Source organism: Thunnus albacares, chromosome 6 (genome assembly GCF_914725855.1).
Source record: "Thunnus albacares chromosome 6, fThuAlb1.1, whole genome shotgun sequence".
Lineage (NCBI taxonomy): Eukaryota > Metazoa > Chordata > Actinopteri > Scombriformes > Scombridae > Thunnus > Thunnus albacares.
The window spans coordinates 34,556,958-34,569,043 of NC_058111.1; the positions used below are offsets into that span (position 1 = coordinate 34,556,958).

The following is a 12,086-nucleotide window of genomic DNA, read 5'->3' on the forward strand; positions in this document are numbered from 1 at the left end:
TGGATTCTCACAAGATCTCATGATCTTTTGAATCCAGCTGCCTCACAAGGTAACTAATATGTACCTAAACTCAGGAAAATACTGAATACTAATTCAATCTCAGTTCTGTTCTCATTTCTCAGTTTAAACTCTAAAACTGTATACCACACTGTGTTGATCTGATTGGGATCATTCATCTCAGTGTTTGGTAACATGAGGCTGCAACTGCACTTCACTGCTTAACTATTAGTGATGATGTTCATATACTGCCATTCTCACAAGGCTTGTGAAAATGTTACTTCAGGTGCTCAAGAAGGTTTATAAAGACTCTTGTGACTCTGAGGAGGAGGAGTACAAGATTTGCTGTAAATTGCTGCTCACATCTCTCACTCTATGCCCCCCCCCCCTTCAATTCCTTTGTGCCCCCCTGGGGAGGCGCGCCTCACAGTTTGGAAACCTTGGTTATGACCTATTAGGAATGATAAATTAAATAAAACAATGTCAATTAATCACAAAACTGTCCACACTTTACTGAGTTGTGTATTTATTTAAACACTTAAGTTATGACTGAGGGACACTTTGCCATTGCAGCTGATAATATCCAACACTGCTGTCTTTCTCTGTTCTTAAACCTCACAGACCTGAAATGAGAGCAGTGTCTCATCTTCAGGTTATCAGCAAGCTGAATAATAAACACCATAATAAACAGATTTTAATAATGCCTGGAATAGAATTCCTCAACATTTCATCTTCATCCCACAGGCACCCTCCTCTTCCACTTACCACTTGGAGTTTGACCTGGATACACAGGCTCTTCTTCTTGACAGCAGCCACACCTGTGGTGAAGGTCTTCCTCATGCTGGTGGCTCGTCGCAGAGCAAGCTGGGAGCTGCCCTCCAGACCAGCAATGGAGCCTGACAACACGGTGGCCCCGCTGGCCCGGCCCATAAATAGCCCGCTGATGTTCTTCCTGCAGTAGTGGATGGATGGATTCAATTGCAGCATGTACATGACCAACTGCATATGTTTTACCTCCTCACTGCATCAGCCAGTGATTGATACTTTAATATAAAGGGAGTTAATCTGACTGCATTAGTAGCATATTCTCCTGTCTGGAGACCCATATGTTGGCGGGCTGCTCCCTGCATCATTTGGCTCACTGTGTTGCCTGCTGCTCTCAAACTGTGGATCTCACATTTACTAAATCCTTACAAAGTTGGAATTTGATTTATATGACATGCTATTTGCAACAAAATACAGTTATAGTAAAAAAAAAAAGGGCTACTGAATACAAAGCAAATCATCCATTTGTCTTTGTGTGCACACTCAGGTAGATCATATATTACTTGGAAAGGATAAATTAGCCAAATAATCAGTAAGTATACAAACAATTATCGTATTATAATGTATTATAATCTTTATAATGGACACACTGCATCTAAAGTGATCTGACAGCATTTAGACTAGAAGCAGACTCATGTTTGAAAGACATGGGATTGTATCTGATTGCTGTATTAACAATGTTTTGGCTGTAACTCAGAAATGCTTAAGAGTTGGAAGTCCACAGATAAACAAAGGGAACAAAATGACAATGACAAATGCTGAGGTCAATAAAGTGAATGTAAAGTAAACAAGACTGATGAATATTGGATGTGAATGATGAGAAAGCCAAGAACTGGTAAATGATTTCAAAAATTCAAAAGGTGATTGTGGAAACTTGAGAGTTTATAGTTTATTCTGATAATTCAGCATATTAAATCCGAATTGAACTTTACTTCAAATTTTAGGTCATAAGAAAATAAAATAACTTAAAACTGACAATAGTAATAGACCACAAAATAATGAGTAAATGTCAAAAACAGATTAGTTCTATATTATACATAGATTTATATTTTTAAAAGTTCCATATGCATTTTATAATTCTCATTCATTTTCATCATCTCCACTTTGTTATTGTAGCCTTACAGCCTGATAAATGGGATTTTGTTGTAAACACTGATTTATAGTGTAGTATTCATTCCCTTCATCTCCACTGTATTGGGATGGAAACCTTAAAACCTGGACACATGAAGCCAAAATGTATGGATAATTGACTCGGTGAGTGAGACAATGTTTTTTGTCATTTAGGTGAACCAACCTTTTAATGATTTATTAGTAACTTTACAATCCACAAGCACTTTCTTTACTCTAATTAGATGGCTTGTGTGACCTGATCTGATCAGCCATCATATGTTTCTATTCTCTAATACAGGTAATATAAAATAATATGGGGAAAGTTGGCTGGTTCTCAGAGAGTGTTTTGTTTTACTCTGTCAGAGCCCTGAAAATATGACATCACAGTACTGTGAACAACGTTTCATATATGGAAGCGTGGCATAAAAACACAACACTTATCAAATTCAGTTCTGATAAATAAGAATAAGATAAATAAGAAGTAAATAAGTCTTACTTCTGGGAGTCTTGCAGCAGCATGGCAGCATTCTGGGCAGCAGGGTTGTGCTTGGCGTGGCTCAGCCAGCCCTGAGCGTTGTACTCCACCCAGTCTGTCCCGTGGCTGTGGCCCAGCAAGAAGAGGTGGGGTTTCTCTCCTCGCAGCAGCAGACTGGCCCCTGCCACACATAGGAATTATTTGCATTATTCCATATGCAGTTTGTGTTCTGTTCCTGTGACCTTCTGGAGCCTTGAAGGTGTTCCGTAGTGAATGCGTGTACGGTACTCACCCTTGTTTTCTCCCTGCGCAGAGCCGTAGTAGCTGAAGAGCCTCTCCAGCATGGTTTCCTCTGAACCTCCAGGCTGCACAGCTTCCTCCTCCATCAGCCACAGAAGGCCTCGAGCTTCATCTGTCCTGGCCAGAGTACGAACCTGCAACAGATACCAACAGTCACAAATATCAACTACTTTTTCTTTTCCAGGTCACTTTCTTCACACTCAATGGAAAACATCCTGAAGTCAAGGAAAGAGGTGTGCAGAAATCAATGTGCAGGTGTTACAGTAAATATAACCCAGTTAAATACATTAAAATACACAGAACATACACCAAAGTGAGTTTTACTCAAAAAACTAAAAACAATAAAAGCATATAAAAAACTATACATGTCATTATTATTTTTCTTCATTTATCTATTATTTATCTATTCAGTTTGGCCTTCATAAGAACATGGAGGTGCTTTCTATATTTGTGTTAATCAAATGAGGGTACTCCACTTAAAGCTGTATTTTTTTATAATTTCGCTGAAACATGAATTGATCTTTAACACTTTAAGGTCCTTTTCACACCTGCAGTTGTGTCCAGTCTGTCCAGCACCAGAGTTTGTTTAAACTGAAGCTAACAGGTTAGCTGTGAAAGAAACTGAAGAGTCTGTATGTTGGTTTGTTCTTTAATTTGTTACCCGTCTGTACATAATATAGGACACAAATCTAAAAGTTCACCTAGAACTAGATTATCTAGTGTGATACCAGAATCTCCTGGACACACACACACATCCATAATGCTGAAAGAACCTCCACTGACTACAGTCATTTCCTGTAAAAGTCTCAAATATGACGTCATCTCATCCTTTCTCTAGCCACTCTGTGGTGCAGTGTACAGGACAGCTCTGTCCTCTCTGCCTGCTGTATATGAGCTGGTGCTCTTCCAAATGAACTTTCTGAGCTCTCTTTCTCTCTGCACATTCATTTGGAGGAACTTCCAATGAATCTGTACACACAGTTCTCAAGTTCTTTGTTTTCACAAGTACACTCAATACCCTCTTCAAACATTAAATATGATCATTACCCGATTCTAAAGTCCTGTGTGTGTCAGCCCAGAGCTAATTTCTTGATAGAAACAAAGTTTTATCTGTGTTTAATGTAGTGCAGGATGTGTCTTGTGACATATGACCATGATCACTGTGAAAGAAATGAAATCATTCCATTGGAAAGGGCTGGTTTAAACCTGCTGTTTAATCTGTTCAGCGATCTGTTCCTAATCTGTTCAAAGGATGGAAATATGTCCTGTTAACATTCTCTCCAATTACTTTCCACTCTTCAGATATCTTTGCCCTTTCCCTTCTTGGGTGAAATCAAAGATGTTCTCCCTACTCTCTTTTCCAATGTTTCCATTTCAAAGACTGTAAACAGGTCACCTTACTCAATCGGTTTATTCAGCACTGGACTATCCGAACAGTTATCAATCTGAATAATTTCCCTCCTTTGCTTTTAACAATGTGAGCCACACAGGTCACCACATCAGAGCTGAATCAGCTGGGAAACACTAACACAGGCTCATAGTATTTGGCTGCCTGTCAATGTTTTCTTTTTGAAATCAGTTGTTAATGCTACTAAACTGCTGAATTAATCAACCTGTATACTGTACATTGATGAACTGTACAAAGATTAAAGCTATTATGGTGTGTATTAAGGTATTAAGTATTAAGGTTGGCTTCACTATATAGTGTTAGTCAATACAATACAGGATAATTGACAAAACAAGTGACAGGGACAAACGACAAACATAATTTAAAATACATAAATGGGTCCATTTCTAAATGTAGCTAACATTTTGGAGCCATGAAGACCTCATTAGTCAATTGGCAGACACGTTTCTTATTAAAAGATGATATTCAGGTCAAATGTATTTGGGTAAGTGGGAGTTCTGTAAATTATTTGATACTACAGTTTACAAAAACTCATTTGATAGAATGACACAAAACTTTTCTCTAAAATTACAAAATCCAACAGCTGTTTTTAACTTCAGGAAACACATCGATTCCAATTTTTACATGAAAAGAAAAGTGAAAGAAGGAGAGAAGGAAGGAAGGAAGGTGGGAAGGTCACCAAACATCTTTTAATATCAATTGGCTCAAACACTGCTTGAAAGTTAATAACACCCCACATATAGTCTCTCAAATTTTTTTTCTATTTCTATCATCTAAATATTCTAAATGCAACAAGTTTCCTATGAAACTATTGATCTTTCATAAGCAAACTTTGGATGCTTTGAAATTGGCCTATAACGAGACCTCAGCTCACACAGCTTTGTGGAAAGCCAAGTATTGCAATGCAAACAGCTCTTGTTGTCAGTAAAAACTGTGCTCCATGGCTCTCTCTACTGTTATTAGTCTATAGATAGAGTGGCTGGCTTAAATTAGTGTGCTTGTCAGAGATCAGCATCTCTAAATAAGGAGGTGGATCATCTGCAAACAGGCAGCCTTTGATGAAAATAGAAGATTAACTGACTCTCAAAGCCTTTCAAAGTCAAAGCAGAGATGGTGTATTGTGCTGCTGAAACCTAATTAGCTACTGAGGTGCAATCTGTATCCTTTTCAGAGATAATTGCTAAATAAGGTTGTTGGAATCAAAAATTTCCCAACAGTAATATACCTTTGCTGCTTGCAATGTTGAATATCAAGTGAGTTATCATGTGTTTCCGTGTCTATTGGTCTTCTTGGTTGTCCTCTTTGTGTGTTTTTCTTCCCCTCTGTGAACAAGTCCTCCAAACTAAATGACATAACAGGTTGTTTCTCATTGACTATGAACTGACTGAAAACAGTTCATATGAGGCTTTTCTGGTTACCATTGACTTTTAATGAATCAAATCGTTTCTTGATCCATCACTACCATTAAGGTTTGGTTAGGTGTCAGCACCAAATAGCTCCTCTGTGCTCACCTCAAATGTGAGTTCAACATGTGCACCTATGAGCCTTATCTATGACATCACAACTAGTTTAGAGCCAGTCATGGTCCAGTATGCATCTTAAACAAGTGTGATGTGGAAACTTGAAGCCTCCAGTGCACAAACACTGAGTGTTTACAGTGAAGCTGGAAACATCTTGTGTCCAGTAAGAAAACTTTTGAGATGAAATATATTTGCATATTCATAGATTCAGAATTAGTTTGTGATGGAGAAGGAAGAGACGTCATTCTAAGGGTTTTTCTTTTGTGGAAAAACTATAAGACAAATTATTATTCAAAGCACAGTATTTTATATATCTTAAAACTAGTGCTGTTTTTTTAATTAAAAATTTGTTAATTATCATTTATATTAGTACATATAAGAAATGATTGCCCACTAAGCTGATATCTAATTTTAATGGCCTTGATGGTTTTGAAATTCAACTGGCACTTTAACATATAGGCCTGGGTTTTGTTATTATTTCTGTTAGTGCACATAAGAAATAATATGCCTTTCAAGATGACAGTCAATGGCCTTGATGGTTTTAATGGAAATCTGTAGTTCACAGGAGAGAATCTGTGTTCAAAGTTAAAAAGATGCTATTAAACAACAGCACTTGTATTTAAATATACTTCCTTGGTGTTTGTTCTACATTAATTCCATGATTTTACATTTTAATATCCATTATTACATGCTTCAATATTAAGTAGAAAAATAGCGATTAATCACCACAAATTGTGCGATTAATCTAATTTTTTTTTAATCGACTGAGAGCCCAACATAAAACGTGTCTGGAGGGGATCTTTTTGTTCAAACTTTAACTTTAATTGTTGGTTATTTAATCATGAATATTTAATGTTACAAAGAAAAAGGAAAGATTTGAAAACAACTTTTCAGGGCCTTTAAAATTGGGGAACCTTCATCATCACGGTTAAAGATCAACAAATTGGTTAAGGTTAGGGAATGAAATATTGCAGTCATGGTTAAAAGAAACCAACACTGACTGTCTGTTGGTAGTTGACTGCCAGAAGAGGAACAGTCTCCTGTGATAAAGTTGCATACTTTTCTTGACTTATCCATCCAAAAAAGAGTCATGATTCACATGGCCACTAAAGGTCCTTGTCAGTTAGTATGTATGTAAATAGGTCATATTTAGGCATTTGAACAAAATACTGATACTGTGTTTTTTCTTTAGAGGGCAGTCCCTCGTCTGCCTGTTGCTGATGCTGCTTATATGATGCTTCAGAGCTCAAACTGTGCAGTCTGATGTGGTTTCCTCTTCTCACACTCACACACGCCTGCACACACAAGTATACCCTGGCTTATTTACAAGCCCCAGCCTAATGTAATTTGTGTAGGAGTCCTGTTTTCTTTTCTGTGGAATGTTCCAGAGATAGAGTGAGGACAACGCTCTCTCTTTTGAATTTCACCAAAGAGATAACGGTGAGTTGAATAGACCTTTTCAGTTACTCCCAGGATCTGCAAAGTTCGCCTTTCACTTCTCAACAGTAAATGTGTCAGAATTAACACTGGCCAGACCAAGCACCTCTCTCTCACATCCCTGTATATAACGAGATTAACAGGACGCAAAGACACTTGACCCTTGTGTCATGTAAACTGAAGAGCACACAAGTCAAGAGAACTCCACATTCACATGGACACACTAGACTTAACAGACTGAAATGCAATTTTCACATCAGTTGAGTGCAGTATTTTAATTTTAATGAAAAAAAAAAAGCTTTACTTCTGACATTCTTTTGTGTTTAGTACTACTTTCTGGTAGTTTAATGATAACACATATCACCTTTGCCTAAAACCAAAGTAATCCCCTCCATCACTGCATTCATCTGTTCAATTCTGCCAATATATCTATATATTCATGTTACTTTCTCATTTATTCATTTGTTAACCACATTCATCTATAAATAAATGTTCCATTCCTGAGTAATTTCATTTAATAATTTCCTCCTAATTAATGAACTAATGGAGGTGGTGCCCCATCTAACAAGTGAAAATTTAATACAAAAGTAAATTTACCCCTACATTTGAAATCACACACTTTTCATCGCCACTTAAACAAACCAATACACATCAATGCTCCAGATTTTCTGCCAAGGCCGAGTGCCACACATATTAATATTACTAATAACTGAATAGGCTTTGCAGTGAAAGGCCAACTGATGAGTAGAGAGAGAGAGATCATTTCAAGCCAACAAAAGAGATACAAATCACAAACTTGATGCCAGTTAATATTGCTCAAGTAAGACGAATTCCAAAATGAGTCACAAAGAGCCAAACTAATTGGATAGAGGCAACAGGCCTGGCACAGCATATAAATGATCATTTGTCTGCCTTTGTCTCTATCTAAGTGTAAAGATTTAATTTGACTAAATGTCATGAGTTGTAAACAACTAAAACCTGTCAGGTGAACAGTCAAATCACATTTATTGTAGGATATATCAGCTCATTGATTGTTAAAAGCTTATCTATTCCATGGATTATACACAACACAAGCTACAAACACAAGTTCCAACTGATATTTTCATTAAACTGAATTATTTTTATTATGTACTTCTTACAACAGATTATTGTTCAATAGTAAATGCAGATTATGCTGAAACTACTGTGGCTCTATGACCTTTGCTGTTTGGGATGTGAACAATGGGACTCATCAAGTATGTGTAATCTCATTTTGCTCATACAATGGAAACTGCTTATAGTGATCACATCTGTCCAGGTCAAATTGATCACTATAAGCAGTTGATTATTATAACCGATTTTTTTTCTTTTCCTTAATTTCTCATGCAGATTACCATCTATGTCTAATTGACATTTGTATATTTATTACATGGATATTAAGAAATGAAATGGGCAGCTTCACTATTTATTGAATCAATCATGATTGACTGTTTCAAAATACAGAACAGCTGCTTTAAACGCTTGTTGTTTCACTGCTGCATCTCATTGGCTGGTTTTTGGCAGTTTGTCATAAGCTTCAAGGAGACTACGGTTTTCATTGAGAGACTTTCTTTTTCTTGTCATGATTTCAATGTGCATGCAGCACCAGCCTCAGGCATTTAGGCTGTGGGGTTGGGGGCCACAGCGGCCCACAGCAAGAAAGATAAACCAGAATCAACTTTTGGAGAAGCGCAACCCTTAACACTGCGGTGGCCAATCACAGCCAGCGATCAGACTGATTAGAGCTGTACAACCCTGCCATAAGGGAGGACAAAAACATTACTAGGAAGAGGGGAGGACATTTCTCGTCATTTGATAAAGTTAAAAGTAAAGTTAGTTAAAAGGTGCTGATGGCTTCCCAACTCATTTTAAAAAAAGACGAGACAGAGAGAGAGAAGCAGTGGTCAAGTAAACTACAGAGTGGAGAGCAATCGGTGGTAGCGAAAAAAAACAGTGAATGAGAGGAATAAAACTATTTATTTTCTCATTGTTACAAATAAACATGCCCACAACCACACCTCTGCATAAAACCTGCAGAGGTGCACCACAACGCCTGATAATGGTGCCGCAGCTGCTAATTGCATATCATACATGTATCATGGGAGTAAAATAGAATTACCGTGGTTTTAATTTTTTTTCTCCATATGTTTTCATGTATGAAAAGACCCAAAGTTGAACACTGTAAGCGGACTACATGATTACTATAAGTGAATTATTTAAACAGCATTTGTATAGGAATGATTCTGTCCTAAGCTTTTTGATTCTTATAAGCAGTTGATCACTGTGACCATGATCACTATAATATATATTCTTTTTCCATCTGTGTGCACTTTATGCACAACTGAAAAATGTGTTAATAGATAACAGTGAAATTGAGTGGGCCATTAAGACATGTAAATATTTTTTTAAAGAAACTGGTCAAGTTACAAGATAAGGCACATTCAAGTTTTAAGATCCTCCATTATGGGTATTATGATGCAAATCCAAATACTGATACAAGTTTTTTTTTAGCATTTTCTATTCTTAAAATAAATCTAAAGCACGGTGCAGTTTTGGGAGGTACCGTATGCACTTTTGAGCATTTCTTGTAGATTATGTCATGAAGCTATAGAGGCCTGGCCTTTCCCTATTATACTACCATAGATAGATTGTTGTCTCCATGTTATAATCCATTCAGTTGTACATATGAAGAGAACTGTATCTATGCTTCAATAAAATCAACTGTATTCACTGTATTACAGGACTCCTTTCTTTTACAACGCCACCTTAATCTGAGAAATCCTCTTCATTAATTCCATAATCATGTTCATTAAGCAATCACACTGTTAACATGTGAATCCATTGTGGCATGGGGTAATACCTAGTGTTGCACAATGTAATGTATGGAAACATGAATTAGATAAGAGGTTATTTGAAATGTCAAAATGATACTTTTCCCTGTTTACCAACACATAAAGACACAAGATCAGAGTTATTGTTACACGATGCAGCACTGTCATTGCAGAGTCAAGTAAGCACAGAGCAGTGTTTTCTTTCCTGGATCTCAGATCAGAGGGCTTCAGGACACAGTGATGCCAGCTTTGCTAGATTAGCAATAAAGCTACAGCTATTTGCACTTGTCAGTGGTGATGAACGGGGCTATTTGCTGGCTCAGTGGTATTACGCAGTGCTCGTTTGGGCTGCAACTTGATTTGCATTAATGGCTCATTGAATAAGATTAAAACTCGAGCCCAAACACACTGCCCTTGAAACTGCACCTGAATACCTCAGGGCCTCACTGAAACAAACCTTAAGATCTGTTAACAAGACAAACACATTTCTTATGATAGGATTCAATTAGGAGCAGAACACAGTGACAACACATGCACAGAGATCCTGAAACAGAGATGGAGAAGTGAAGTTTCTGCTTACCAGAGCTTGAGTTGAGGCTTGGTCAATAGCTGCTACAGACAGTGAGGTACTGGACTCTATGTCATCTAAAGCAAGCTCTATGTTTTCCTAGATATAGGAGGGATAAAGGCTTGGGTTAGTAACCTAAAGAAGATCATCAATAAATCACAAGTGTAGCTACTCAGTTATATTACTGTACAAAATTAGCCATTTACTATACTGTAGATTGGGTTTTATGAGTCTGCATATTGGATTGTAATTAGCACAAAGTTTATGAAATCTATGACAACAATGTTATCTGTATTTGTAGAGCACTATCATTAAGTTAGTTCATGTTTTCAGGAAAATACTCATCTATAGTAAGTAAACTGGGAAGTGAAAAAGTTGGATTAATCTGTGTGTGTGTGTGTGTGGGTGTTCTGCAGTAGACCTTGTTTTGACCAGTTTTCATCTAAACCATTCTCTACAGAGGAAATGGCCCCAATGAAAGCTGTTGAACACAGTGTGTTCTGTGGATTGTCAAGAGTGTTAAAATGTAATTTTTCATTGCTGTGAGCAACACAAATGAAATTCAGTTTGTCTCCAGTGTATTGGAATGGAGGCAAATACCTCCAAACCTGAGCACATAAAACTATATCTAGATGGTGAATGATATAAATATAAATATATATATATAATATAAATATACTGTACATTATATATATATTGTTTTTGTTTAGAAAGCAATATTTGACTATATTTAATAGAGGACATTTGTGCTTAGTGTCATGCTCTGTCAGCCCAGCAGCACCTCCTTGTATCTCTCCAGCTCCTGGACGAAGGTGCGCTCATGGAACAGGGTCTGCAGCCTCTCCTGGGTGTAGTTGTGGCAGAGTTCCTCGAACGTGGCTCCCCGCTGCTGCTGAGCCAACCGAGGGTTCTGGAAACCTGGAGTGTCCACGATTAGCAGGGAGCAGAGAGAATGCTGACTGGACTTCAGAGCCCTGAGAAACACAAATATACCATGATGCTTTAGTGATGAAGCTGCAGTAGTATGATACTAACAGGGTACCAATGAGAAGAACAGAACAGAAAAGATGAGAGAAGGAGGACATCATCTGATCTCCAGCCAATACAAAATGATGTAGTCCTACAGTACATAACCTTGAAAAAAAGATGTGTCTGTGTGACAGTACATGTACTAGGCTGCTAGTAAAGTCTCTTCTCATTATTGATTAATCTATCGATTACTGTATTTCAGAAACCAAGGAAACATCTTGCTTGTTTTGTCTGACTAAAACCCAAAGATATATGTAAAAGAGAGAAAAGCAGTTTCAATTCTAATGTCAACATGTTCTGAATATTATTAACAGAGAAATCAATGTACAAAAGTGAGTGCATTTACATGTGCACCAGAATCCTGGTTATGGTTAGGTGTCTGGAGTATCCCATGCAAACACCTTATCCTGGTTTTGCTACTGGGAGTACTCTAATAGAATCCAGGATACTGTGACATTTAAACACCTTATTCAGGTTAATCAACATTCTCTGTTGGTAGAGAAATGATTGGCTTAGATGTTTAGGAATCAAGACACAACTGGACACAGATGGTCAGAAACCTGGATAC

General features: G+C 37.4%; 1 protein-coding gene across 16 annotated transcripts in view; it reads right to left on the reverse strand.

Moving 5' to 3' along the window:
- Positions 1–12,086, reverse strand: part of myo18ab (myosin XVIIIAb) — a 158,044-nt gene that overhangs the window by 79,696 nt on the left and 66,262 nt on the right. For all 16 annotated transcript variants that reach the window (XM_044353807.1, XM_044353806.1, XM_044353805.1 and 13 more), the window contains 5 exons: positions 11,271–11,463; positions 10,502–10,588; positions 2,700–2,841; positions 2,429–2,588; positions 763–949 (listed from right to left, as the gene is read on the reverse strand). In XM_044353807.1, the coding sequence (XP_044209742.1) occupies positions 763–949; positions 2,429–2,588; positions 2,700–2,841; positions 10,502–10,588; positions 11,271–11,463 (769 nt within the window). The remainder of the gene's footprint in view (positions 1–762; positions 950–2,428; positions 2,589–2,699; positions 2,842–10,501; positions 10,589–11,270; positions 11,464–12,086) is intronic.